We start from the raw sequence: 25642 nt of genomic DNA, 5'->3' as shown, positions 1-25642 counted from the left end.
AGAGAACGTTTCGGTTACTCACGTAACCTCTGTTCTCTCTAGAAGAGGGAACGAGTATTGCGTAGCCCGCCGTGCTCGCGCCACGAGCTCATTTCGCTTCATGCGACAGAAACCAGAGAAGCAGCCTCCGAGCCCTGTTTATATACGCTAAGCCACACCCCTTTTCGCGGGCTGTGACGCATTAAGCGCGCCAAGCGCGCTCATTGGTCGTGACGTCACGCCAAGGGCTCAGCGGTAGGCTGCTGCAGTTGCCGCAGGGCAGCCAATGGGCACGCTAGTTAGCTTGCCCTAGGTCTGCAGGCTGCCGCACTGCGTTGACAAGATTATAAAAATTAAGGATAATTTTTGGCTTCAGTATCTCGAGAAAGAAAGGCTTTCCCGTAGCGTAAGCAACTACGCAATACTCGTTCCCTCTTCTAGAGAGAACAGAGGTTACGTGAGTAACCGAAACGTTTTATTTTGTTTTGGATGGTTTTGTTTAGAACCAGATTTCTGTAAATATATTCCACATTTTTTAGGCCTGTGAGGCGAGGCTATGGTTCGGTTCACGATGATATAATCTCCAGTTCAAGCACCTTATGTTGTGATTGATAGCCTATATTTACTTTATGTATTTAATCCAGGAATGAAAATATTAATGAATTAATGAAAAAAAAAAAATTAAAATTAAGATACAATTAATCCAAAACGAAATTCGTTTTAAAGAAAGGCTTTGTGCTTTCTGTTTTGAGATCTCTGTTAAAGTTTGAAAGTCTTAGTGCAGCTTTCAGAGCGCTCGCGTCCATAATGGAGAACTGTCAAGTAATATTGTTTTTTCCTCATAAATGCAAACACGAAACTTTTTTAAAAAGACAAACCATAAATTTAGAAAAAAAAGACAAACCATAAATTTAGAAAAAAAAAAGAAAAAAAAGATGGATTTATAGCGTTTTGGGGGAAAAAATGAATGGATTTATACCGTTTTGAAAATGTTTTTTTTTTTTTTTTACTTTGAATTGATCATCAACAATATTGTTGTTTGATTTAATAATCACTGTTGCAAGAAGTGCCTAGTTAAGTTTTGTAAGTGGAAAAAGTAGGGGCTGCCACAGATTCTGTTTAGTTAGCTCCTTTATTGTTTTTTTCTATAGCCTAGAATAATATAGGTCAAATGCAGCAAGTCAAAAGACCAACTGGACCTTCTTTGCCAGTTTGCTCACATTTCTTTGAAGGATGGCAAAAATATCGCCTGAATATCGATATCTAGATATTGGAAAAAAATATCGAGATATTCATTTTTGTCAATATCTCCCACCCCTACATGCAGAACACCATACTGTATATGTTATGAATCTTACACGAAATTAATCTTCATCACAATGTAACTGATGGTAATGTAAAAAAGTGTATCAATGCAACCTGTTTTTAGCTTATATAACTAGCTCGTTAGCGAATCAAAAAATATATATTTTAAATGTACCAATATCAATATGCTAGCTTGATAGTGAGTACTAAAATACATCTTATTTGTTTATATTCATAAGCAATTAGCGTTAGATTTTTTTATTACATGTGATTCTGACATGATGTCACTACATGCACTGTGCTCCTTCCTCTCTGCTTGTCTCAGGTATGTGTTTGAAGTGATCAGACTTACAATAATCAGTCACCAGTCTTGTATCTCCTGTGTGCAGTGACAGGCTTTGATGCTGAATATAACCTGCAGTGTTTCTCTATCAATCTCCTGTAAGTTTAGAGTGACTTTCTCTCCACGCTGACATATGACTGACACGAGTCTGTCCTCAGTGAAGTGTCACTGGAGGAGGAGTCCCGCTCATCAGCGCTCACACTTTATTGATATATATGGAGAAAATAAAAATGCTGCTGTGTGATTTGTCAGTGATTGTGTTTGATGATTTCCTCTGTTGTGTCTAATAAGGTAACAGTGAGTGTCATTGGCAGCTGTGAGAGTCTCTCTCTCTTTAGGGGACTGACAGGAGCCAGTTTCTTCAGTGTGTGTGAGGGAGCAGAGGAGAAACAGAGTCAAACAAACAGTGTGACGAGCAGAAGAAGATGGAGGGATTTCTGACACTCGTTTTACTCTCCTCTATAGTCACTCTAACAACATCTGGTAAGTAAAAAAATAGAGAGTAATGAGGTGAAATTATACATGTTTAAATGAGCAGTTAATATGATATATATATTATACCACTAGAAACTGAACAGAGGCCTGTGTAATATCTAGAAAATAGATCTTATGACACTATCATTTATCTAATACTAATTAAATTTTTATAATTAATTTTTACAGGCAACCAATTTAATTTGCCATAATTATTTTGAATATATCCTCAACTTTGCAATGTTCTACTGCTACTAGCTAAATCTCTCTTTCATGTACAGATTTCGAGACTGTTAGATTGGTTGGTGGTAACCGTCCCTGTGCTGGTAGAGTGGAGGTTCATCATGATGGTCAGTGGGGAACAGTGTGTGATGATCGCTGGGATAAGACTGATGCTGCAGTGGTGTGTAGAGAGATAGGATGTGGAGAGGCTGTAGATGCTCTGAGTGGTGCTCACTTTGGACAAGGATTAGGTCAAATCTGGATGGATGAAGTGGGCTGTAGTGGATCAGAGTCAACACTGAAGAACTGTAGATCAGACGGATGGGGTGTTAGTGACTGTGGTCATAATGAAGATGCTGGAGTCAGATGCTCAGGTGAGCGGCTCTATACATCACTCTGTTAATACATCACTGATCATGGTTCAACATGCACCAATACTCAACTTTCTGTATATCCTAATTATTTGTTAACAACATGTATTCATTACTTCAATGAGCTCACTGTTTCTGCCTTAAATTAATACATGGTTTAAATGAATACATTATTAACTAACTGTGTGATTTGTATTTCTGAAATACATAACTTGGACACAGTCACTCATCTCTGATAACAGATGACTCTAAATTGTAATGTGGACTCATGCATTTTCTGTAAAGCTGCTCTGAAACGAAATGTTGTGAAAAGCATTATACAATTTTTTTTTTAATGCTCATTCACAAATATTAAAACAACTTGGTGTAATTTGTTTTCAGAGCTTTTTATAAGCAATTTGTTGAATAATTAACATGTGTTATTGTCTAAACAATTAATTATTTTTTTTCCATTCTAAAAATATTTAAGTAAAGGACAGTGACTTGCTGTTGCTTTATGTCTGTATAAAAATGATAGTGCCAGATGTCTCTACAGGACATAACACATCCAATTAAAGTGTTCTTCTGTGCTGTGCACTCTCTCAATATAATCAGAAACCACAAGACTTGTTGATGGACCTCACCTGTGCTCTGGGAGGCTAGAGGTCCTTCGTGGGAACACCTGGCACACAGTGTGTGACGCTGCCTTTGACCAGCAGGATGCAGAGGTTGTGTGTAGAGAGCTGGACTGTGGGGCTCCTGTACAGGTGCTGGGAGAAGATGCTTTTGGCAAAGGAGATGTTCAGATGTGGACACAAGAGATTCAGTGCAGAGGAAATGAGTCTCACATATATTTCTGTCCAACATCATCTTCTCTCAAAAACAACTGTACCCATGAGAATGATATTGGACTGTTATGTTCTGGTAATGAAGCAGAAAGATTTCAACTTATTGAGATAATCACAAAGAAGCTTTTTTAAACATTTATTTTAATATACTGTTTAAGTAAACTCTTTGTTCTTTGTCCAGGTTACACTGACCTCAGACTGGTCAATGGTTCTGACGTCTGTTCTGGTCGAGTTGAGCGTCAGTACTTCAGTAAATGGGGCACAGTGTGTGATGCATGCTGGGATATGAGAGCTGCCAGTGTCCTCTGTAGACAGCTGAATTGTGGGATTGCTGTGTCTGTTGTGGGATCAGACTGGTTTGGAGAGGGAAGTGGTGAAATCTGGGCTGATGTGTTTGATTGTGACGGGAATGAAACAAAACTCTCAGAATGTTCCGTCTCTTCATGGAGTCGAGCTGAATGTTCTCATAGACGAGATGTTGGAGTCGTCTGCTCTGGTGAGCAAATTCACACCGTGATAAAGTCATTGGTTTCAGATTAAAATGTAGTGTACATTTTAGATAAATACTGAATTACAAATAAATATTCTCTCCAGAGAGTGAAGCTCATCTGAGGAACTGCAGCTCTCCACAAACTCTCAACTGCAGCTCCACACAACAGCTGTCAATCAAACACTTTGGTGAGAAAATCAACATCTGGGCAGATTCTTCAGTTGTTAGTGATCAATAATGTGTTTTTCTTTCTCTGAATATCAGGTCGCGGGTCCATCAGGCTGGTGGGTTCTGGGGGAGACTGTGCAGGGAGGCTGGAGGTTTTTCACAGCGGCTCATGGGGGACAGTGTGTGATGACTCCTGGGATATTAAAGATGCCCATGTGGTGTGCAGACAGCTGCAGTGTGGAGTGGCCCTCAGTAACCAGCAGGTACCAGCCTGGTTTGGTCCTGGTTCTGGACCCATATGGCTGGATGAGGTGGAGTGTGAGGGGAACGAGACGTCCCTGTGGAACTGCTCTTCTCCAGGCTGGGGGAAACATGACTGTCAACACAAGGAGGATGTAGGAGTCGTGTGCTCAGGTAATCAGTAAAGTAATGTGATTGATTTTGGATGCTATGGATGCTGTTACTTTTTTAAATATTTTTGTTTTGACCAAGCAGAATCATGTAGTACATAAGATTTATAATATATTATAAAAATATAATTAAGTATCTTTTTCAGATGCTACCAGTGTGCATTATCCTTGTATAAACCAGTTATTTTGGTGATATTTTAGGTTTAGCACAACTTAAACTCCAATATTTTGAATGCACATCCTTTTCCATCTAGAGTTTAAAGAGATCAGGTTAACTAAGGGCTGTGAAGGGAATGTGGAGGTTTTCTACAATGGATCCTGGGGTAATGTGTGCTGGAACCAGATGGACAGAGACACAGCGAGTCTGATCTGTCAAGAGCTGAAATGTGGAAGATCTGGTGTTGAATCCTCTTCTACACCAAGACTGGAATCAGCTCGTAACTGGCTAGATAATGTGAAATGTCGACCACATGATTCAAATCTGTGGCAGTGTCCATCTTCACCCTGGGGACAGAACTACTGTAATAATGATGAAGTGGCCAAAGTCACCTGCTCAGGTGAGATTATGTTTAAATAATGTAATATGGTGTCACTAGTTATGTTTCTTTAAACACAATGTTTGTATATAATGTGGTGAATGAACTGTTTCTGAAACACAAAACTAATTTGACGGACAGAGCCTAAAATGATTTATGAGGCTTAAATTATGTTTTCACATTGATATGTTTCACTGAGAGAAGTTATGATTTTTGTGTTCTAATGTTCAGTTCTCTTAATATTTAATCTCAGAGGAGGAAAATCGTGAGTCTCCTCGGAGTCGTCTGACATGTTCTACCTCTCCATCTCCTCACCAGAGACAGTGTTCAAGTAAGATTTTTAATTCAAGACTGTTTTCCATTAAAATGTATTTTTAAAAACAATTTTTAAAAATGTAATCTACTAATCATACATTTAAAGCCATCTTATTTCAGTTTCTGTGTGTTTTGTTGTGAATGGTGTCCTGAAGGTGGTCAGTGATGATTTCTGTGTGTGATTTTAGATCATGTTCCTCTCAGACTGAGTGGAGGTTCGGGCCGGTGCTCTGGGAGGCTGGAGGTGTATCATAACGCTGTGTGGGGTTCAGTCTGTGCTGAACTGTGGGACATCAGCGATGCTCAGGTGGTCTGCAGGCAGCTGGGTTGTGGAGCAGCACTGAGGGCTGATGGGAATTCAGTCTTTGGTGCTGGTGAAGGTGTTGTGTGGCTGAACAGAGTCGAGTGCAGAGGGAATGAGATTCACCTGTGGGACTGTCCTCTCTCCCTGAAGAACCACACTGACTGCTCCCACAAAGAGCACGCTGTACTCACCTGTGCAGGTCAGAGCAAAACACTGACCGATAATAGTGATTTTCACATCATTTTAGTGCTACTAACTGTGTATTTGCATGATTTTTAGTCTGTCTGTGTCTGTTTTGTCAGATTTTACAGATTTGTCAGTGTCCACTACTCCTGCCACAACAACATCAGCTTCTCCTCCAGTTTCTCAGACAGTGCGCTCAGCATCAGTCACTCCTCCACAAACTCCTCCAGTGTCTCTCTCTGTGCTTGTGCTTGTACTGGGAGTTTTGCTCTTACTGCTCTTAGTGCCACTGCTTATACTGATTCAGCAGAACAGAGTGATGAGGAGAGGTAGGAGAGATCCAGAGACTGTCATATTGTGTGTTATTCAGTGTGTGATCAGTCATGTGTTGTGAACTGACAGCAGGTTTGTCTGTCTACACTCACAGCTCTCTCTAAGAGGAGACACAGGACGACGACTGAGGCCGTTTATGAGGAGATTCATCACAGACACAATCACTTCACTCAGAGAGGTGAGACATGAGCCGTAAAACGTATTTAATATTATTAATAAGAGAGTCTGTCAGACACTTGATGTTCATCTATTATTAGTCCTGTTAAACCTCCGGCTTTAAACCAGAGAATTCCTCACAGAAAACCACAGAGCTGCAGGTGCATGTTTATGTGTGTGTGTGAGTGTGTCAGTGAGTGTCTCTTCCTGTGTGTATTTTGAGGGTAATAAGGAGGGGTTCGTATGTTAGTAAGTCAAGGTGCAGGTGTGTGTGTTTGTCTCTTCCTGTGTGTATTTCTGGAAGGCAGCGAGGAATGGGTTCATGTGAGTATACATGTGTGTTTGCTAATAGGCCTAAAACTTAGCATTTCTGCCTCTAATGCTTTTAAAATGTATGTTATTAATATTTGTGTTGTGTTTTAAGTCACACAATGCTTTACGATCCAAATGAGAAATGAGGATTCAATCTGTTTGTAATGATGAACATGTTTCTGACTTTTATGCTGTCCTTTAACAGGAAGTCTCGTCTCTGAAGAACTGCATTCTGGGTATGAAGATGCTGATGAGTTTCTCTCAGGTTAGAGCTGAAGAAGATCCAAATCAATAATTTGATTTACAAATATAAAAAAAAAATATTTACACATTTTAACACTAATTCAACTGTTCTCAATACTAAAACTTTTATCTTATTAGAAAAAGAGTTCAAGACTGCATATTATGATGATGTCACCAATGGCAGTGTCCTGAAAGGTCAGTGATCCCGCTGTGTCCCAATCAGAGGCTGTGTCCCAATCAGAGGCTGTGTCCCAATCAGAGGCTGTGTCCTCCGGAGGTCGCATCTGAAGACTGCATACGTCACTGAGGCGGTCTCATTTAAGAAAAATAACCGTTAGATTGCAAAGTAAGAACAAAATTTCTGTATTTTACACCTCATGAGGAATAAGTCAATTTTTATTATGGTTACTTCTCTTAAATAAGACATCCTTGATGAGGTATACAGCCTTCAAATGTGACGACCGGAGGACACAGCCTCTGAATTGGGACACAGCTAACATTCATTACCCAAAACCTGCAACAGTATATTTTACATTTATTTTGTTTCCCAAAATATAAAAAAATGCCCAAATTATACATGTTTTGATGCAGAAGAGATGAAGGAAATCACACTGGGATACTATGATGATGTCATCACTGATGGACTGAAACCAGATCGTGAGACAGGTGTCGTTCGGTTATTCTATAATAGGAAGAAATATTTAAAATATATTAAAATCTGTATATATGTATATAGAAAAATATATATACATAATATATTGTCTCATGTTGAATTTACAGAATACACACCTGAGAGCTATGATGATGTAATGACAAGTGGACTGAACTCTATCAAAAATGGTGTTTACTTTTTATTGTTATTGGTGTATTTTCCATAATCCTTTTATAGTGATTTATGATATTATGTATTAATCCCATTACATTGTAAGATATAATGCAATGTTTGTTCTGTCTATGTTCATGTGTAGTGGACACACCAGAGCATTATGATGATGTCATCATTAATGGACAGATCTTTCGAGATGTAACGGGTGAGTCACACAGAACTGCAGTTCATGATCACCTTCACCCACTAATATTGAACATTTCTACCATTAATGAATCATCACGACTTAATCAGGAGTAAGTCTAATAATCTCAGACAGTCATGAGGTGAAAGAGATCAATGACATCATTAATGACACAAGCTGATTTACAAACTACAATGTGAGGTTTTTATTTCACATGTGAATCAGAGGGAGATCAGGAGGAGTATGATGATGTGAAGAACAGCAATGAAGATGAGAGGAACCTGTTGGGTAGGTTATGGAACATTTCTATAACCTATATCTGCTTTTATTTGTTATGTTTCTCATTTAAACTAAATCTTGATGTAAATATTACAATGAAAATGATCAGTTTGCTTTTGTTTTTAAAAACAGACTATGATGATGTGGAGGAGGAGTCAAATAAAGAGGGAGGAGCCATATGACTCATTGACCACACCCACTGCCTCTTCATCAAATCATATTACAGTTCCTGGAGATATGGGGGTTTCTTAAAATGCTGTTAAAGATTCATGTTTTTGTTATCTGAAATATTTTTGTATAACAGGTTACATGTATTGAAACAAATTTTGTAGTATTTGTATTTTAATATTTTGCCTATTATTTTTTATTTTGATATCAATATTTTGCCTAATAAACAAAAGATACCATTTATTCATTACGTTTGTCACAAATTATATATATATATATATATATATATATATATATATATATATATATATATATATATATATATATATATATATATATATATATATATATATAAAAAAGGCAGTTAGAGGAAATAAGAAAATGATGCAAAACACTATAAACATTTAAAGATGTTGAAAAAACTGTTAGGCAGTTTATCAACCTAAATATAATGATAAAATTGATTTACCACTTAATAGATTATTATTAGGAATCACATTTTTCCATAAATTTACTGCCATAGTATTTAGTAATAGTATTTCTTGTGTACTGTCGGCTTGAATTAACTTAAGTAGAGCATAATTGAACCTTTATTTAAAAAAAGTATTACTGTAAAGACACAGTTATACACATTATGTAAAAAAACTCACCCAAACTGCACATTTTATTGTGTGATGGTGCATTTTTACTTTAAAATGCTTTAAACAGCTTGAAACAGTTTTTAAGTCTGATGTGAGTTATTTGCGCTGCGCTTGAATCTTTTGCAGCAATAGCTCCATCTGCAGGTTGAGGTTGGGCTGACCCTTCTTGGTTTTTCTCTTCAACAGCTGATATGTTGCTATTTTCTTTTCCTTGTATTTCTTCAGAGCCTCCTCACGCTGAGATTTGTCTTTCAAGAATTCCTACAGAGACACACATAATAAAACAAACGTAATAATACATGTGTCAATCATTTTCCCAAGAATGTAAGGCTGGTGAAAATGTTTATGTGCATGACATAATGGATCTATCTTAATAACATCAAATAGGAAATTCATTAGGAAGTGAAAAACTGTACAACAATTCCATCATACTGATAGACCTTAAAAGAACTGCATTTGTAGACTCTAGCACTGAGTATACATTTGTTCGATGTAATAATGTTATATTGACCAGTTTCTATTGCCTCACCTCTCTTTTTCGTGCACGTTCCTCCTTCATCCTCTCATATTCTTGCTTTGTCTTTTGATACGAAGACATTTTATGCTTCCTTTGGATGAACGGGGCCTTGTGGGAGCTGATGACACAAATCAGGAATGTGGCTTTGCAGATGCAAATGGACTATTATTAGAATATAACACACACACACACACACACACACACACACACACATATATATATATATATATATATATATATGTATGTATGTATATGTATGTGTGTGTGTGTGTGTGTATTGTATATACATAAACACATATACACATATATATATGTATGTATGTATGTATATGTATGTGTGTGTGTGTATTGTATATACATAAACACATATACACACACACATATATATATATATATATATATATATATATATATGTGTGTGTGTGTATATATGTATATATACACACTATCTGTTACTGTACCTGTAAGACTGTGCTGGTTTATTAGATGAATCAGGATCGGTAGTTTGGTCAGTCGTTGTGTTTAAGACGTGTTTCTCAGGAGAATCTGAAGAATCCGACCCCATGTTTAGTTCATCATCTGACTCTGTCTCTTTATCCAGTGCTCTTCCTTCACATCTTTTCTTCTTTTTCTCCTGTTCTTCTTCATCTAGTCGTTCTTTTTCAGCCAGGTACAGATGTCTCAGATGCTCGGGATATTTCTCCTCTAACTGAACTTTTGATGCTTGATTTTTCTTCCTCTCCTTTCGAAGAAGTTTGTTGTATTCATGCCTTACTTTCTCCTTCCTTTTGAAGGCAAACCCCTGACCTGATGAAGCATGAGACAGAGATGAGATTCAGACAGAATTCACATTTTAGTCCTTTATTATGGATTATTACAGATCTATTACGTTATTCAAATATACATTATTGCAGTTTATTCAAAAATTAAATATATTTTTATATACATTTACTTAAATGTTCAGTTTTTACGTTGATGGATTTAAAGTCAACTAATTTACTCACCCTCTTTTAAACTACCATCAAAAACTTTGTTCTCCGGAACCCATTTTCTTTTTCTTTTGGCGTTGTGTGATAAACCACCATGTGGAAATTTGTTATTGAAGTGTTTTCCTCTAAACGGACCTTTACTTTTTGAGTTTTGTTTTAACGGTGCCATGTTTGACGCTAGTATGTGGACAACACGGATGTTTCTCGTGCAGAGACGCACAATAATGACGTGCGTATGGTCGCAAGGCATTACTAATCAAAAAAGCGCCATTTGTGTGAGGGCAATATGTTATATTCGCTCATAGAACAAAACGCTGGCGAGTACACCCAACATGGCCGCACATTTGGTCGCTCAGAGGAATCATCTCCTTATTTGACTACTTTTGTCTTAAATACAGAAAATGTGTCAACAGCTGCAGCTCTCATGAAATTCTCACTGTTCTCGGTCCGTGAATAATGGCATTTAATGACCTGTCTATTAAAACTTTAAAAAGGAAAATAGATGAAGTAAAGCGCTTTCTCTCCATATCGCTAAGCATCTCGAATGCGCACACAGTGGACTTTTTCACGCGTGATGTTTGGAGCACGTTCATGTGTCTGAGTCCAGAAGAAGTGTTGCATTCTATCAGTTCCACTGATAACCGCACGGGAGCGGTAGAAGGTAAGAAGGAGTCAATCTGGAAAAAGAAAAAATCGTTTTATTGTTATGCAAAACAATAAATAAAAAATATATATATATCATTTATTAGTTGTGGTTTAATTATGACACTACGCAACATAAGAAACTGCTCAGAATTATAATGACTAATATATGTTTTAATATAATTTTCTTTAACATTTACTCAGAACACTGTATGTATACATTATTTTGTGGAGTAAAATGACAAAATTGTCTGCGGCAGTATCATTTAATTTGATCAATATTTAAAATTATTAATTTGATATAGCCTACCAGTACGTAGTATTTGTATGATACAATATATATTTTATATGTATTGAACTAAAGCGTATTGGACTCTATTTAATCATCTGTATTTCATAGTAATATTATTTTTGCTTTTAGAAAAGGAAAACACCACCTTTGGTTTCTGTAATGCCTCAAAGAAGCTGGTGGACATATCAGCCCTGCTGAGGGCAGCGAAAGCCCACAGTTTCCCGGGTCTGGGGGTCTGTATGCAGCTGGAAGAGCTGATGGAGAATCTGACACTGATATATGGAGACTCTATAGCGGGTAACTGCAGTCAGACCAGAAGCCCTGAAAAACACATTTACATTCAACTCTTGGTCTTTATTGTGATTATTATGCACGTCACATTCAGGTTATTACAAGGTTATATCTCATGCATTGTCTGTGATTTCCATAGGAGAGTCATCAGGCAAAGTTCCTGTTCCAGATGAGTTTATGAACTGTAAGAAAGCCCATGAGGTGCAGGCAATGTCTGAGGTTGTGGCTAGTTTGGCTGAATGCTGCCGGGTCAAACAGGTAAGAGCGTTTCAAATGTAGTTTAGTTAAATTTATTGTTCTGAATTGCATCTTTTTCATCGTCAGTTTCTTCATCTCAGGTGATAGACGTGGGTTCTGGGAAAGGCTACCTGTGCTCCTATCTATCCATGCGGTTTAACCTACAAGTTTTCGGTATCGACTCTTCCAGCACCAACACACATGGAGCTCAGGAGAGGAACAGGAAACTGAAGAAGTTCTCCAAAGCCTATCAGAAACAGAACAGAGCCAGTGGGAATCAAGCTTTGGAGAGTGAGGATAGGAGTAAACAACACAGCAGAAACTGTGAGAACAGTGATGGCAACACAAACTTTATTACAAAGGAAAAAGGAAGGTTTGTGGCTCAAGAGGAAACCAGTGATTTATCAAAACAAGTCTCCAGTGATTTATCCGCTTCAGATAATGCCACATTAGAGCCCAGTGACTGGGATGCAGGAAGCAGCTTCCTCAGCACGCTGTCTCTAGACGTCATAGAGGACGCTTCTCCTCGTGTCCACCCCAGCCAGCTGAGCCTGGAGGAACGAGAGAGGAGGAAGAGGGACAATCTGGAGAGGAAAGCTCGAGAAGGGAGGAGGAACGACAGCGGCAGCAGCCTGTTCTCCCCTCTGACCTCATACGTCACTGCAGAAACTGAACTCAAGACGCTGATCACAGAGCTGGAGGTGAGTGGATGTCAGAACACACACGGTTTCAACAGACCAGGGGAGAAAACTAGTGTAATAATAATCATTTATAATTCACTGTAAAATAATTAATTATACATTTTAGAATTATTAAGGGTTATTAGGTTAATTATTAGGTTTCCACCAAGGGAGAAAAATACTGTACTAATAATAATTAATAATTCACTATACTATAATACTAATAATAATAATAATAGATTTTAGAATTAATTAAGGGGTTTCAACCAAGGGAGAATTAAAAAAAAATATATATAATAAAATAACAACATCAACAACAATAATAATGATAATAATGTATTATTCATTTAAAAATAAAACAAAATGTATAATTATAATAATAATAATAATAATAAAATTAAACAATTATTACATTTATTAAGTCTATTGGCTTTTTACATTTATTAAATATATAGTTTTACCATTTTTTTTATTCAATCAATTGTTTATTTAATTCATTATTTAATAATAATAGTTATTATTATTATTATATTTGAATTGTATTATTTTATAATAAATTATAAATTATTGTTCATTTATTAAATTAATTATTTCCTTCATTATTTAATACATTTTGTTATTATTATTAATAATAATAAATAATGAGTTAAGTAAATGTATTATTTTATAATAAATGATAAATGATTGTTGTTCATTTGTTAAATGAATTATTTATTTAATTGAATTATATGAATTATTTTTTGTTATTATTATTAATAATAAATAATGAGTAAATAATTGTAAATAATTGTAAAAGTAAATAATTGATTTAGTAGATTTGTCAATTTAAATAAAATGTAACTATATTATCATTGTAATTATTACTACTGCAACTACAACTACTTATGAACAAATAAACTATTATTATTATTAAATAAAGAATTTGTCTTTTTGAGTCTTATATAGCTGCATTTGTATTTTAATAACCTAAAAAAACTAGCTAAAACTTTGTTTTTTCATACTTTTTGAAGCATTTGGATCATGATAAAACTTTTTTTTTTCATTGCAAATGTGTTGTGAATTCATTTCATATGATATTCTCTAAGGATCAAATAATGTATGTGTACTAAACTCATATAATAGCACAAGAGACACGCTATGCTGCAATAGTTGTCCAGCTGTGGGCTTTGATTATAGAGCAGAAGTTGTATCATTGCTATTACAGCTCAGCGAGACGCCTGCGATTATCCTAATCATGTTAATTAGGTGAAATTGAGCTCAAGAATGGAGAGGGACTTGGATGTGTCCATAGCAAATTATTTATGATCAATGAGAGATGGCAAACGGTCTGTGTTGATTTCACCAAATTACCCTTTTCTCTCTCTCTCTCCCTCTTTCTCTGGCCGGTACCCAGGATGCAGTTCTGGTTGGCCTGCATACGTGTGGAGATTTGGCTCCCAGCACTCTGCGGATGTTCGGGGCCAAACAGGAGCTGCGGGCCGTTTGCAGTGTGGGCTGCTGCTACCACCTGCTTTCTGAAGAGTTTGATGAGGACAGACAGGGTAAGAACACTTCCTGTCCCACACACACGTGAACAGATCAGTCTCTGTCAAACTGGGAGCCCAAATCTTCAAACAAGATAAGATTTGTGGAATTTTAGTTCTTTGCATAATGTTCTTTCCAGCAATGTGCAGCCTTGTGCCAATCCTGGGTCAAAAAATGTAAAACAATAATAATAATAAAAAATGCTACTAATAATTTGTTATTATTGTTATTATTATAACATGTATAAATTATTTTATAAAGAGTTGTTGTTGTTGCTTGTTTATTAAATCAATAATTTAATATTATTAATAATAATATAATAATTATAATGTACTTGTAACATTCTAATAATTAATATATACAGTAATAAAATAATGCTCTGCAATTATATACCATCCTAATAATAATAATTATTAAATAATTAATTAAATAAAGAATTTGACATTCTTTTGCAGCCCTGGGCCATTCCTGAGCTAAATAATAAATTGTTGTTTTTGTTTATTTATTAAGTAAATTCAATATGTAATGAATAAGTTAATTAATTTCATTGTTTATTTGATTAATTATGTAATAATAATAGCCGTTAGTATTATTAATATTTTTTTCTTTTTAATTATAAATATAATTATGATGTAATTTAAAAATATGAATACTTAATAATAATAATAATTATTATTATTATTTGACATTCTTTTGCAGCCCTAGGTTGATTCAGGATCAAATAATGTAAAACAACAACAATGTATTATTAACATTTATAACAAAATAATAATAATGATAATAATAATAATTATAATTATTATTATTATTATTATTATTTTCATTATTATTTATAAAATGTTTTATTTTTCATTGTTGTAAACAATTCATTGTTGTTGTTTATTTATGAAATAAATGCAATTTTTCATTAATAATTTTATTATTTAATAATAATGCTTGTTATTATTATTGATATAATGGTGACTTTCGTTGTATGGACAAAAAACACTGATTTCAAAATATCTTCTTTTGTGTTCTGCAGATGAAATTAAGAATAGCTATTTTTAGGTGAACTATCCCTTTAAGAAACTGGTGCTAGTCCCAAGAGACCATGTGGTTTCTGTCAGTCGCTCTCTGTCTTTCCCCTTCTCTTAGATACTTCTTAGTCAATAATGATTGAGTGCCTGCAAAATATGATATTTTGATCACATAATTACTGTCGATTGAGTCAGTGTCCAATGCTATGAAGCACAGCAGGACTACAATAATGTCTCATTGTCTTTTAAAGCCTGGTGATCACATCACAGACTCTCGATTGCTACAGGGACAGAGCTAAAACACATGAAGTGTGTTCAAATGTTGGACTGACATCACAAACACTCTCCCTCTCCACACACAGTCTGTTTGATCTCACTAAATCAAGACGAGTCCGTACAACATGTGGCGTTTTCAGCATGATGATGTCAGAGTTTTCAGGGCTTCGGCGGCTCGCTTTACAAGCGTGTTTGTTCTGAAGAAGAAACAGTACGGAGTGAAACAAATGCAGTTCCAATGGAAATACACAATGTGCCTTTTAGTCTAAAGTACCTGGCATGATTACAGCATCATGCTGTGCGTTTAAAGGCGAAGTGTGTAATTGTTGTGCCACTAGCGGCACCCCACAGAGTCACAAAGATTTTGCACTGAGTTTTGCTTGCCTGATCACAATTAACAGCCTAATACTTTTTCTATGGTATCTCTGCAAAGGCCCTGCATTTGCTTACTCAATTCAAAAGAGCCATGCAATGTCTCCTACTGAAACAGGAAACAGGAAGTCCCGTCCACAAACGTCATTAGTTAAGCAGTCAACCTGTGAATGGCTTACTTACAGTTGTATCTGCGCCTAAAATTGGTATTTTCATCCAAAAGATTACACACATCAGCTTTAAACCCTGTTTTATTGGGGAACCCACAAACTCAAACTGAAGATCCTTCATTTTAAAGCCTCACAGTGATTGGTCGAATTAAGACTTTAAGTGTTATGAAGTAAAGTTATGAAATCACTAATGTCAGTGTTGCACACGGTCCTTTTCTCTGTCCATTTTTTTATACACGGCTCATTCTGTTTCACTCACACACACGTTTGTTTCACTATATTAGTGAGGACATTGCATAGACTTGCATTGATTTTATATCCGGTTAATGGTATTTATGTTTTGGCTGATTTGTATGCTTCTCTTAACTAGTAAGGACCAGTGAAATATCCTCACTAGTCTGGTGTCATAATATTTCAGGACATTCGGCCCTCAAGTATAGCCAAACCTGTACACACACACACACACACACACACACACACACACACACACACACACACACACATTTCAGGCCTGTGCTGGACTCTGGATCCTGTTCAGTTTGGCATGGTTTAGATTAGCATGATATCTGGAATAAACAGTGTTTATCTGCACCACGAATAGGCCTCAAACCACAGTTTGGGTCTCGTTTGAATGGCATGTGCTCAACAGGTTCTAATCCTCAAAATGTTCAGTGTTTAGAAATCTGCTTTAGTTTTGACATAAAACCCCTAAAAAGTTTGGGGTTGGTACGATTTTTTAATGTTTTTAAAAGAAGTCTCTTATAAATTGTTTATATTTGATTATAAAATACCGTAAAATCAACAATATTTTTAAAATATTATTACAATTTAAAATATATTTTCAAAGGCAATTTATTCCTATGATCAAAGCTGAATTTTCAGCATTATTACTCCTGTCTTCAGTGTCACATGATCCTTCAGAAATCATTCTAATGCTGATTTGGTGCTCAAGAAAAAAATCTTATTATCAGTGTATTAGTGGGAATTTTTTTTTTCCCAGGATTCTTTGATAAAATAGAAAGTTCAATAGAACAGCATTTATTTGAAATACACATCTTTTTTTGATCAATTTTAATGTATCCTTGTTGAATAAAAGGCTAATTAAAATCTTACAGACCCCAAACCTTTGAACAGTAGTTAATGTAAAAAAGATGTTTGATTCTTCATCTCTGTTTTTTTTTTTGGTGTGGGCCAGGGTGTGTCAGTGGTGTGTGTGGTTTCCCCATGAGTCAGTATCTGAAGGATCAGGCCTGTTTCTGTGGTCGAAATGCCAGGATGTCAGCATGTCTCGTAAGTCTGCCTCACACGTCACAAAAACATCTCACGTTGCCCACGCATCATAAACCACATCCTTTGCTTATTAGATAAACGTTATACAAATGCTATTTATGATAATCAGGTGATTTTTCTCGTAAGATGAACACAGTGTATCTGCTATTAAAACTAAAAGCGACTATCAAATCATGTCACAATGTGTTTAGTTATCACATCCAAGCTTGTTTCCAGCAGGCTTGACTAATATTGAGCTCTTCACAAACTAATTTCCCCCCTCTCAGGCTCTGGAGAGGGTGTCTGCCGGAGGAGGGGTGAGTACTTGATTGTGTCATATCATATTAATATTAATATTTCAATTAAAATCCCAATTCCCCTGTAAGATTTGCATATTAGGAGGACAGTCTCTTGCAAACAGAGCTGTTTGCACAGCTGATCATAATGTGTTGGTCAGGCTTGAATGCCAGAACGTACAGCATATGCGGCTTTGCATATTTATGTGATTTAATTAGACGCACTGTGTATTTTAATTAGATTTTTTTCTCGATTAAAAATGGATGAAAGTTCAGAGGTGAAGCGGCCAGCACGTACAGTCTCTTTGTGCTGTCTTCTGCACGGCTGATTGTTTGTATGACATAATTGTAATGGAAAATATGACACAATCGGTTTTTAAAGTTGCCACAAATGGGACAAACATTTCAAATGATGTGATTAAAAACACAAATAAGTAAGCAAACATAAGTATGCATTGCATAAATAAGTAAAAACAGGCTAAATCAGTTTTGTTTGGACTGATGTTAACAGGGTTTCTTGACTGTTACAGCTGCCTATGGAGTCGCTTTTTTATCGGGCGGTTCTCCATGTTATTTTACAGGATCACTACGATTGCTTTAAAAGGTATCCATCATATGTACCACCATTTATTTTTTGTCATATTTATAGCATACTTGATTTGTTTTGTTTCTGTGGTATGCATGATATTAATAATAATAGCTCTGTTTGTTTGAAGGCTTTTAGATGCATGTAAACATCTGGAAAAATGAACTGTTGCCACAGTAAATTTTCATGATTTCCCCATTATGCTTTTTCGGATAGTATTGTTCATGTAGTGTTATATACAGTAGCTGTTTGTGAATGTAAAAGGTCTGCATATTTTTTTAAAGATGAAAGTGCAGGCCTGAAATGAGTCTACAGAGGTTTGTAACAAATTTACACAATGCCAGCCTATGATCTTCATTGGCTGCCGGCGAACAACGTCTACTTCGACCCGCCCTCAAACACTGTAGTTTAGTCGACATGTTGAGAAGAAGCTGTTTTCTGTGCTGCGAAAGCAAATCCACTTTGCGTGCACTTCCAACTTCGGTTTCCAATAGACCAATCACAACAGACTAGGCCGTCTGACCAATCAGAGCAGATTAGGTTCTCGAAAAGGAGGGTTGAGAGAGACTGACTCTTTTATCAAACGTTTCAGACACAGTGAGAAAAGAGGTGATGATGCAATGTATATTATAAGAAAGTTAAAGTGTTTTTTGACCTTGGATGCATGTAAACGCACTGTAGGACACCTCCAAAACTAAATTAGCAACCTTTGAAATAGCATAACAGGAGCATTTCAACCAAATATTAGAGGTTTGGCGGTTAATTATAGTACAATGCCGAACCCTAAAAATTTGTTTGCTGTCCTAGATTTGAAAACACTCCATAAAAACGAAACACACACCCCGGACCCCCTGATGAGCCACTCTCAGTGTGAAACGCACACGATGACAAACATTGAGCTCCCTCACTGACGCCGTTCCCCTCACAAACACCAGGATCAGATATCTCATCGACAGCACTCTCACCACATCATCTGCTCATTAGACAGAAAACAACCGCCTGTCTTTGTTTAAGTCGCCGGAGAGCTTTAGTAAACTGGAGGAGAGAATAAAGAGGCTCCAGATTCCCTCCAGTCCTTCCTTCCTTTTGCGGAGGCTGATATATGTTTATCGAGATATTTGATCATGACTGTACTGAGCAGATCTGATTCAGTGGTGACTGATGCTCATGAGTCAAACCCTAAAGCCCTGTTTTCAATTTTTTATTAAACTCCTGTGAGTCAAAGCCAAACCATCAGGTTACGGTAATGTGCAAGTCAACAAGGAGTGCAAAGTTCACCCTCTGCATGTGACTTACTGTATGTACGTTAATATCAGTCTCTAAACTACTTTAGAAATCAATTCAACTTTATGTTAGTTAATTTTTGATATGATGCAGTGTTTTATTTCCTATTGGCAGTGAGAAACGTGTTGGGAACGTGTACTCCAAAGCCTCTTCGTTTGTGGACTACGTCAGGCGGGCACTTAGGAAGCTGGATCTGGATGAGACTAAAGTAATAACCGATTGTTCTCATATTACGTTTAATGTTTTGTCAGTCTTCCCACATGCATCTGAATTACACCACAATGAAACTAATGAGATAAACAGACTAAAGTATGTTTGACAAGTAGGGAAATATGGGTACAGAGAGCAAGAGACTATTAAAAAGGCATTAGAAGGCCCAGACGATATCAGTGTAACCTGATTTTGGGGAGAAATATATATATATATTTAAAGTTATTTAAATATTTGATAAAAATGAAAAAAAATCATGTGTATATGTATTTACAATTTATATAATTACATTAAATATAATATATTCACTTATTTTTTTATATAAATGAAATATTACATGTTTTTAAAATGTTTAAAAAAGTATTTTATTTAAATTATTTAATTTTTGCTTATTGTAATATTTTAATTATATATATATACACTTTTATTAATCTATAGTTTATATGAATACATTAAATATAATATATATTGGATATTTGTAAATAAATTATAAATGAAAGTATAAATTAAATATAACATATTTAAAAAAGAAAATTGTTACATTTTTATTTGACAAAACTATGTTTGTCTATATTTGAACTATATTTGTAATATTTAAAATTGTATTTTTATAATTTTATATTTTTAAATTAATCTTTTCAAATTTATATTCATGTATATTTTGTTTTATATAAACAAAATATTACATATGTATTTAAAATAGAAAATGATTTTAATTACATTTAATTTGACAAAATTGTGTGTATATATAGTTAAAAAACTTTAATTGTGTGTATATATTTGCTTACTACAGCAAAGATTATATAAATATTTTTATATAAACATTATACTGTTACATGTATTTATATATTTATATATATTTTTTTTAATTTAAATTAAAAATATACATTTAATGTTTATTTCATATTATTTAATTATTGTTTATTTTGTAATATTTTCAACATTTTTAGGTCCTTGTTGGTGAGTAGGACATGATCTCGTTCCTTTATTGATATAAAACCATTTAATCCATATCTTTTGTTCTCTTCAGTTATCTGACGGCGATATTCAGAGCTATCATGATCGCTACACACCCAGGATGAATGAGATGATTGCTTTTAACATGGTGAGCATCATAGAAAGTTGTATGTCTATTATTTTTTCATTGCTAACCCTAAATCAGTGTGTCTCATGCTGTTTTCATCTTCCTCAGTTGAAAGTAACCTTGGCTCCATGTATAGAGGGTCTCATCCTCCTGGATCGACTTTGCTACTTGAAAGAGCAGGTAAAAAAGGGCAGATAACATAGTAGTTGTCCAGTTTACCCACAGTTGTATATTTACCCCCTATTTGTCCATGTTAAGATGGTAATCCTCATATAATTGAAGAACTGTGTGGGGCTTTTGTTTCAGGCTTTACTTCAGAGCCACAGCACACATTTCCCTAATCAAAAACTTACAAACAGACATTAGCCACATATAGCAGCTCCAAAACAGTAAAAAAATGGTTTTAAAGGATTTTAGCATACAGGAGTTCAGAGGTTTTAAGTTACACCTCCATTTCCCTCTTGCCCACCAGGCTTTGAACATAAAACCTCAAACATCCTCGCGACGACAGTCAGGAGTATCAGACTCAGCCGTCTGTGAAGATTGTTAGACTGAAAATTCAGAGCATGACAAAATCATTTTGTTTATCGTCACAAAACAGTGACAGCAAGTTTCTGTGGGAGTAATTTCCACATAATCTTACAGGGTTCACTTATCAGTCATGTAATGTAAAGCAAGTAAAACCTCTCCTGTGTTAGATCTGTGCGTTCTTCTACAGAGGTCTATGATTTGTGTATGTCAGACATTAAAGGGCTTGGTAACATGATAAGGATTCACATCGACGACATTGAAATCAGGGTACGCTTTAGAATTTGGGCTATGGATGGTTTTATCTTGAATAAACCGTTTTATAACATCGTACTCTGGGTGTTCTGCCAAGAATATTAATGTGCTTTGGTCAGTGATTATAGAAATCTGTAATATGGATTAATTTGTATTAAAACAATCTTCAGTTAAGATGATTATTGGAACTGAAAAAAATACTCTTTTTACTTACGAATATAGAACTCAACATAAATGACGGTTCATCTAAAATAATATACTCTGACTGGATATATACAAGCACAGACAGGGTATAGTCTGATCTTATGATCCAATTGTTTTTATTGAATCAAAAACATGCAATATGACCAGCTATTAGTCCGATTCCCAAATGAATGAGTCTTATGAGTCTGTTCTTTTTAGGGAATCAGATATATACAGCATGACCAGTGTATTCTGATTGCTGAACAAATTATTATTTTGAACTAATTCTTGTTGGTAAATCAAAAATATACAACACAACCAGGGTATTCTCACTGCCGAACAATTAATACATACAAGTCGGTTATTTTTAGTGAATCAAAACCATACAGAGAGACCAGTATAGCCTGATTGATTGTAAGGCATGATCCCTGATTTTTATATTGAGAAAAACCTCATGCATGCCGATTTATACCTTAAGTATTGAATAAATAAATATTGAAATCTACGAGTGGATTTCTACGGAGCCCCTAAAGGGACATGGTTTCCTCCCATCTAAAAAAATTTCCATCACCATGTCCCTTTAGGGGCTCCGTAGATTTTTAGAGTGTCATAATTCATTCTTTACTGTGTCTTTCCTTACAGGAGAATGTTTCTCATTCTGCGCTGGTTCAGCTCTTTGACCCCCTCCAGTCTCCGAGATGTTATGCAGTTATTGGGATAAAGGAATCTACAGTTTGAACACCAAAGCTGGTAGTCCTGCTGTTTAGTGTAATATATTGATGTAATTTTAATGTATTATTTTGATACAACTTTATAGATTTTAATTTCCATTATTAAATATTTTGTTTTTAAAGTCCAGATTCTAAATTAATTGTTGTCGATTTTTCAAACCAACAATAAAAATGCTCTTTTACAATTTTTCCTCGATCGCTAACACAATTCATGAAACAATTCACCATTTTCTCACAACTATAAACATAATCTCAAAACTACACACTAACATGTACAAATACACAGCCACTCCTCCACTGCCTATTGAACACTAATAAGATCAATTCAAAACACTATTACAAAAACATCATTTTGCAAGTCAGTGTCAAGGAATCACAGGAAGGAATTGCAGTGTACAACATAAATAGAGGGGTGCAGATACAGTGAAATTCAAAGAACAAGCTTTAAGGAAAGTTTATGTTCATTACAGTCAGGAGTTCTTACAGTAGATGGAAATACAAATACAAAATAATTGAATATGAACTCAGTATGCAACACAAAACCCTATACTGATGACCCTGTAGGCCGATGGACTTTCTTTGTATTTCATCAGGAACACGAATAGTGATAGTTTGGGAAATTGGGCCAACTGAATCAGTTATAGTGATTTAGCAATTGAGAAAAACTATGTAATAATATTTTACAAAAATGATCTAAAATATAAATGATGTTAAAATAGGGTTGGTTCACAGTAAATTAAAAGCAGTATTGAATTCATTCCAGCTGCTCCAAAAACCTGGCTGTATAAGTCTCCGGATCGGTTCAGTTATGATGCATAACGGATCGGTCTGCAGCTTAAAGCAGAAAGATATAGTGATCAATGGGATGCAGAACGTTGCTTTTAGTGTTCATTAGTCTGACTGGTTTATAAATCAGCCTTTAGCTAGCCATACGAGGACATCAGTCACACTTGGGACGTCTTGTGCTTCCACTTATTTAACACACCATTAATATTAATCAGACATAGAGCTCTTCATTATTTTTAGCCGTTTCTCCTGTCTTCCATGTTTTAGTTAATATTCATAAATGAAACACCTCGAGGTTGCAGTTGTCTTAACTTGATTGATTAACTTGATAAGACCATTTAAGAACTAGCAGCACTTAAGGCGCAAAGTGCATTTGTTTTACTTGCTCAAACTACTATATTTTGTGTTACTATTTATGTCTTAAGAGAATAGAGAATTCAAAACCTGCAAGGAGACCTCTTGGGTTTGTTGATAATTATGGTCTTTCTTTTTGAGCAATATGGTTTCATACTGTATGTGATAACTATGCACTTTCAAGTGGCAAAAGTGGTTACTGAAAACCTGTTGAACTCCTTCTGAAACATTAACAAATCAATGTGACTTACTTAATGTGTAAATGAGCTTTTTCAGACTCCGTTGAAACAATATTTTTTTAATTATAAGTCATTGTTTATTGAATTCAAACAGTAGGGTAAATATTTGAGGAAAGTTTCTGTCAGAGAAAGTAGGCCACGTTGCTAAGCCTTGCATGCAAATCCTGCTTCTAATGACTTTTCCTTCTCTAACAGCTCCACATCCATTCATCATGGTACCACTTGACCAGAACAATGCAACTTCTCTGCCATTATTTCTGGAAAAATAGACGCCATTAGTGTGTCTGTGTGGAGATAAGCATGGCTACACACTGACACTGCAGCACTTGAGCCTGAACTTCATGGAGTGTGTTGGGGCCAGTCTAACACTTTGCCAAAATGAGTCTGTTGACCACTCGCATATGTTTCCATCATGAATTCATCTTTTTAGCGGATGCATTGTGCCATTTCCTGTTCTGCGTCTAAATTAGAGAAAGGAAAAGCTTCAGGATAATGACATGATGCACTCCAAAACATCTCTTTGAGACAGAAATAGCAAAGCGATGGGAAACCAGCTTACTCACTCCCTTATTTCCTGAAATTTTGCTTCTTTTTTTTTTCTTTGCATGCAAGGGAGGTTGAGGAAATGCTTCTCTATCGTCACCAGGAATGTCCAGCTCCACTCTGAACAAAACAAGTTTCCTTTTTAGTAGATCATCAAAAACACAATTTGTTTTCCTTCACTTAAAGCAGAAACAATCAACTGATTTGTTTGCTTATGTGGCGAATCATTTTTCACTTCACAAAACAGCTGCTGTCCCCCGAAGTCTTGTGGTCAACAACCATGGTGTGTTTCACTGACTTTGTGACTTCAGGATATAAATAACACATTTACCAAAGCTGGAAGGGCTTCAAGAAAAAGCGAACATTTGTTAACCTTTAGGGCTGGTGTTTTTGTGTTCATCTGTGCTGTGCTGTAAACATGTTAGATGGTGCGGTTTTGGGGGTACAAAACCATATGTGTGAATGCATGGCCAAATGTGAATTGAATTGAATTCTGGTGCGCTGCATCTTGTGTTTTTGAAGTCGGCATGAAACGGATTTTCAAAACATGTCATATGAGAAGAGAAGAGATGTCGCTGCAAGAGGGAGGGGAAGTTATTTTGAATAAAGTTATTAAATTGAAGTAATTTATAATAGATACTGCAACAAGAATTGTCCATTTGCATTTCATGGGGACTTTAAACACAAGAATGTGTGTGAACACCCCTTGAATTCAATTTTAGTGTTACTCCCAGGATGCAACTGTTCTCTGCAATGTTTTAGCTGTGTGGACATCCAAGCCCTGGCAGGTCTGTGTGAGAAGAACGGGATGAGGGGGGGGGAATGATGGGAAAAGTCAATGGGGAGCCAGTGAAGCTTCCGGTAAGCGGAGGAAGCAGAGGAACCACACAATACTCCTTATCAGGCATCGACGCTTTAATATGGGAACTGTATGGGAAAAGAAGGAGAAGAAGGAGAGGGGAGAGTTAGAGTGAGGAGAATTGGAAGGAAAGAGAGGTGCGATTTATCTTTTCATCAGTGATTCAAAGGGACTAAACAGGATGCACAGATGGAAAATATTCTGTTATTATTTCTCTCTTTCAATCGCGTCTCTATTTCTCCCTCACACGCAAACATATGCCAATCTCATCTACAATGACGCATGATGAGCTCCATCTGAAAATAATCAGCTTCTTTTTTTTGCCTCACTGTCTGAAGTGTTAACAGGATATTAAGGAAC

General features: G+C 35.7%; 3 protein-coding genes across 7 annotated transcripts; 2 read left to right on the top strand and 1 right to left on the bottom strand.

Moving 5' to 3' along the window:
- Positions 1 to 1990: 1990 nt before the first annotated feature.
- On the top strand, positions 1991 to 8669 carry LOC308689879 (scavenger receptor cysteine-rich type 1 protein M130-like). The gene is made up of 18 exons (XM_081363958.1): positions 1991 to 2110; positions 2383 to 2697; positions 3289 to 3597; positions 3703 to 4017; positions 4116 to 4199; positions 4276 to 4593; positions 4844 to 5146; positions 5379 to 5456; positions 5629 to 5943; positions 6047 to 6256; positions 6355 to 6438; positions 6934 to 6993; positions 7110 to 7166; positions 7563 to 7637; positions 7752 to 7811; positions 7940 to 8002; positions 8207 to 8269; positions 8393 to 8669. The coding sequence occupies exons 1-18, from the start codon at positions 2053 to 2055 to the stop codon at positions 8440 to 8442; spliced, it is 2817 nt and encodes a 938-aa protein (XP_081220084.1). The 5' UTR covers positions 1991 to 2052; the 3' UTR covers positions 8443 to 8669.
- Positions 7351 to 11208, bottom strand: ccdc59 (coiled-coil domain containing 59). 2 transcript variants are annotated; one of them, XR_014030074.1, is made up of 5 exons: positions 10591 to 10977; positions 10048 to 10393; positions 9599 to 9704; positions 9079 to 9330; positions 7351 to 7653 (listed from the first exon to the last, which is right to left on the bottom strand). XR_014030074.1 is itself a non-coding variant. In XM_081363972.1 (4 exons), the coding sequence occupies exons 1-4, from the start codon at positions 10823 to 10825 to the stop codon at positions 9166 to 9168; spliced, it is 852 nt and encodes a 283-aa protein (XP_081220098.1). In that variant the 5' UTR covers positions 10826 to 11208; the 3' UTR covers positions 8795 to 9165. The 2 variants fall into 2 exon arrangements, 1 of the variants encoding a protein (XP_081220098.1); XM_081363972.1 differs by lacking the exon at positions 7351 to 7653 and having other exon boundaries at positions 8795 to 9330; positions 10591 to 11208.
- LOC308689885 (putative methyltransferase-like protein 25) lies at positions 10966 to 23890 on the top strand. Of its 4 annotated transcripts, none has more exons than XM_081363970.1 (12): positions 10966 to 11236; positions 11639 to 11806; positions 11940 to 12058; positions 12139 to 12738; positions 14111 to 14258; positions 17271 to 17365; positions 17632 to 17661; positions 18222 to 18244; positions 19625 to 19718; positions 20751 to 20825; positions 20913 to 20984; positions 22413 to 23890. In XM_081363970.1, the coding sequence occupies exons 1-12, from the start codon at positions 11032 to 11034 to the stop codon at positions 22506 to 22508; spliced, it is 1725 nt and encodes a 574-aa protein (XP_081220096.1). In that variant the 5' UTR covers positions 10966 to 11031; the 3' UTR covers positions 22509 to 23890. The 4 variants fall into 4 exon arrangements, with proteins under 4 accessions (XP_081220096.1, XP_081220095.1, XP_081220094.1 ...); XM_081363969.1 differs by having other exon boundaries at positions 18171 to 18244; XM_081363968.1 differs by having other exon boundaries at positions 18171 to 18244; positions 20751 to 20984; positions 22413 to 22532.
- The last annotated feature ends 1752 nt before the right edge of the window (positions 23891 to 25642 follow it).

Source organism: Scardinius erythrophthalmus (genome assembly GCF_964197995.2).
Source record: "Scardinius erythrophthalmus genome assembly, chromosome: 4".
NCBI lineage: Eukaryota > Metazoa > Chordata > Actinopteri > Cypriniformes > Leuciscidae > Scardinius > Scardinius erythrophthalmus.
This window is presented reverse-complemented; position numbering and strand designations above follow the sequence as displayed.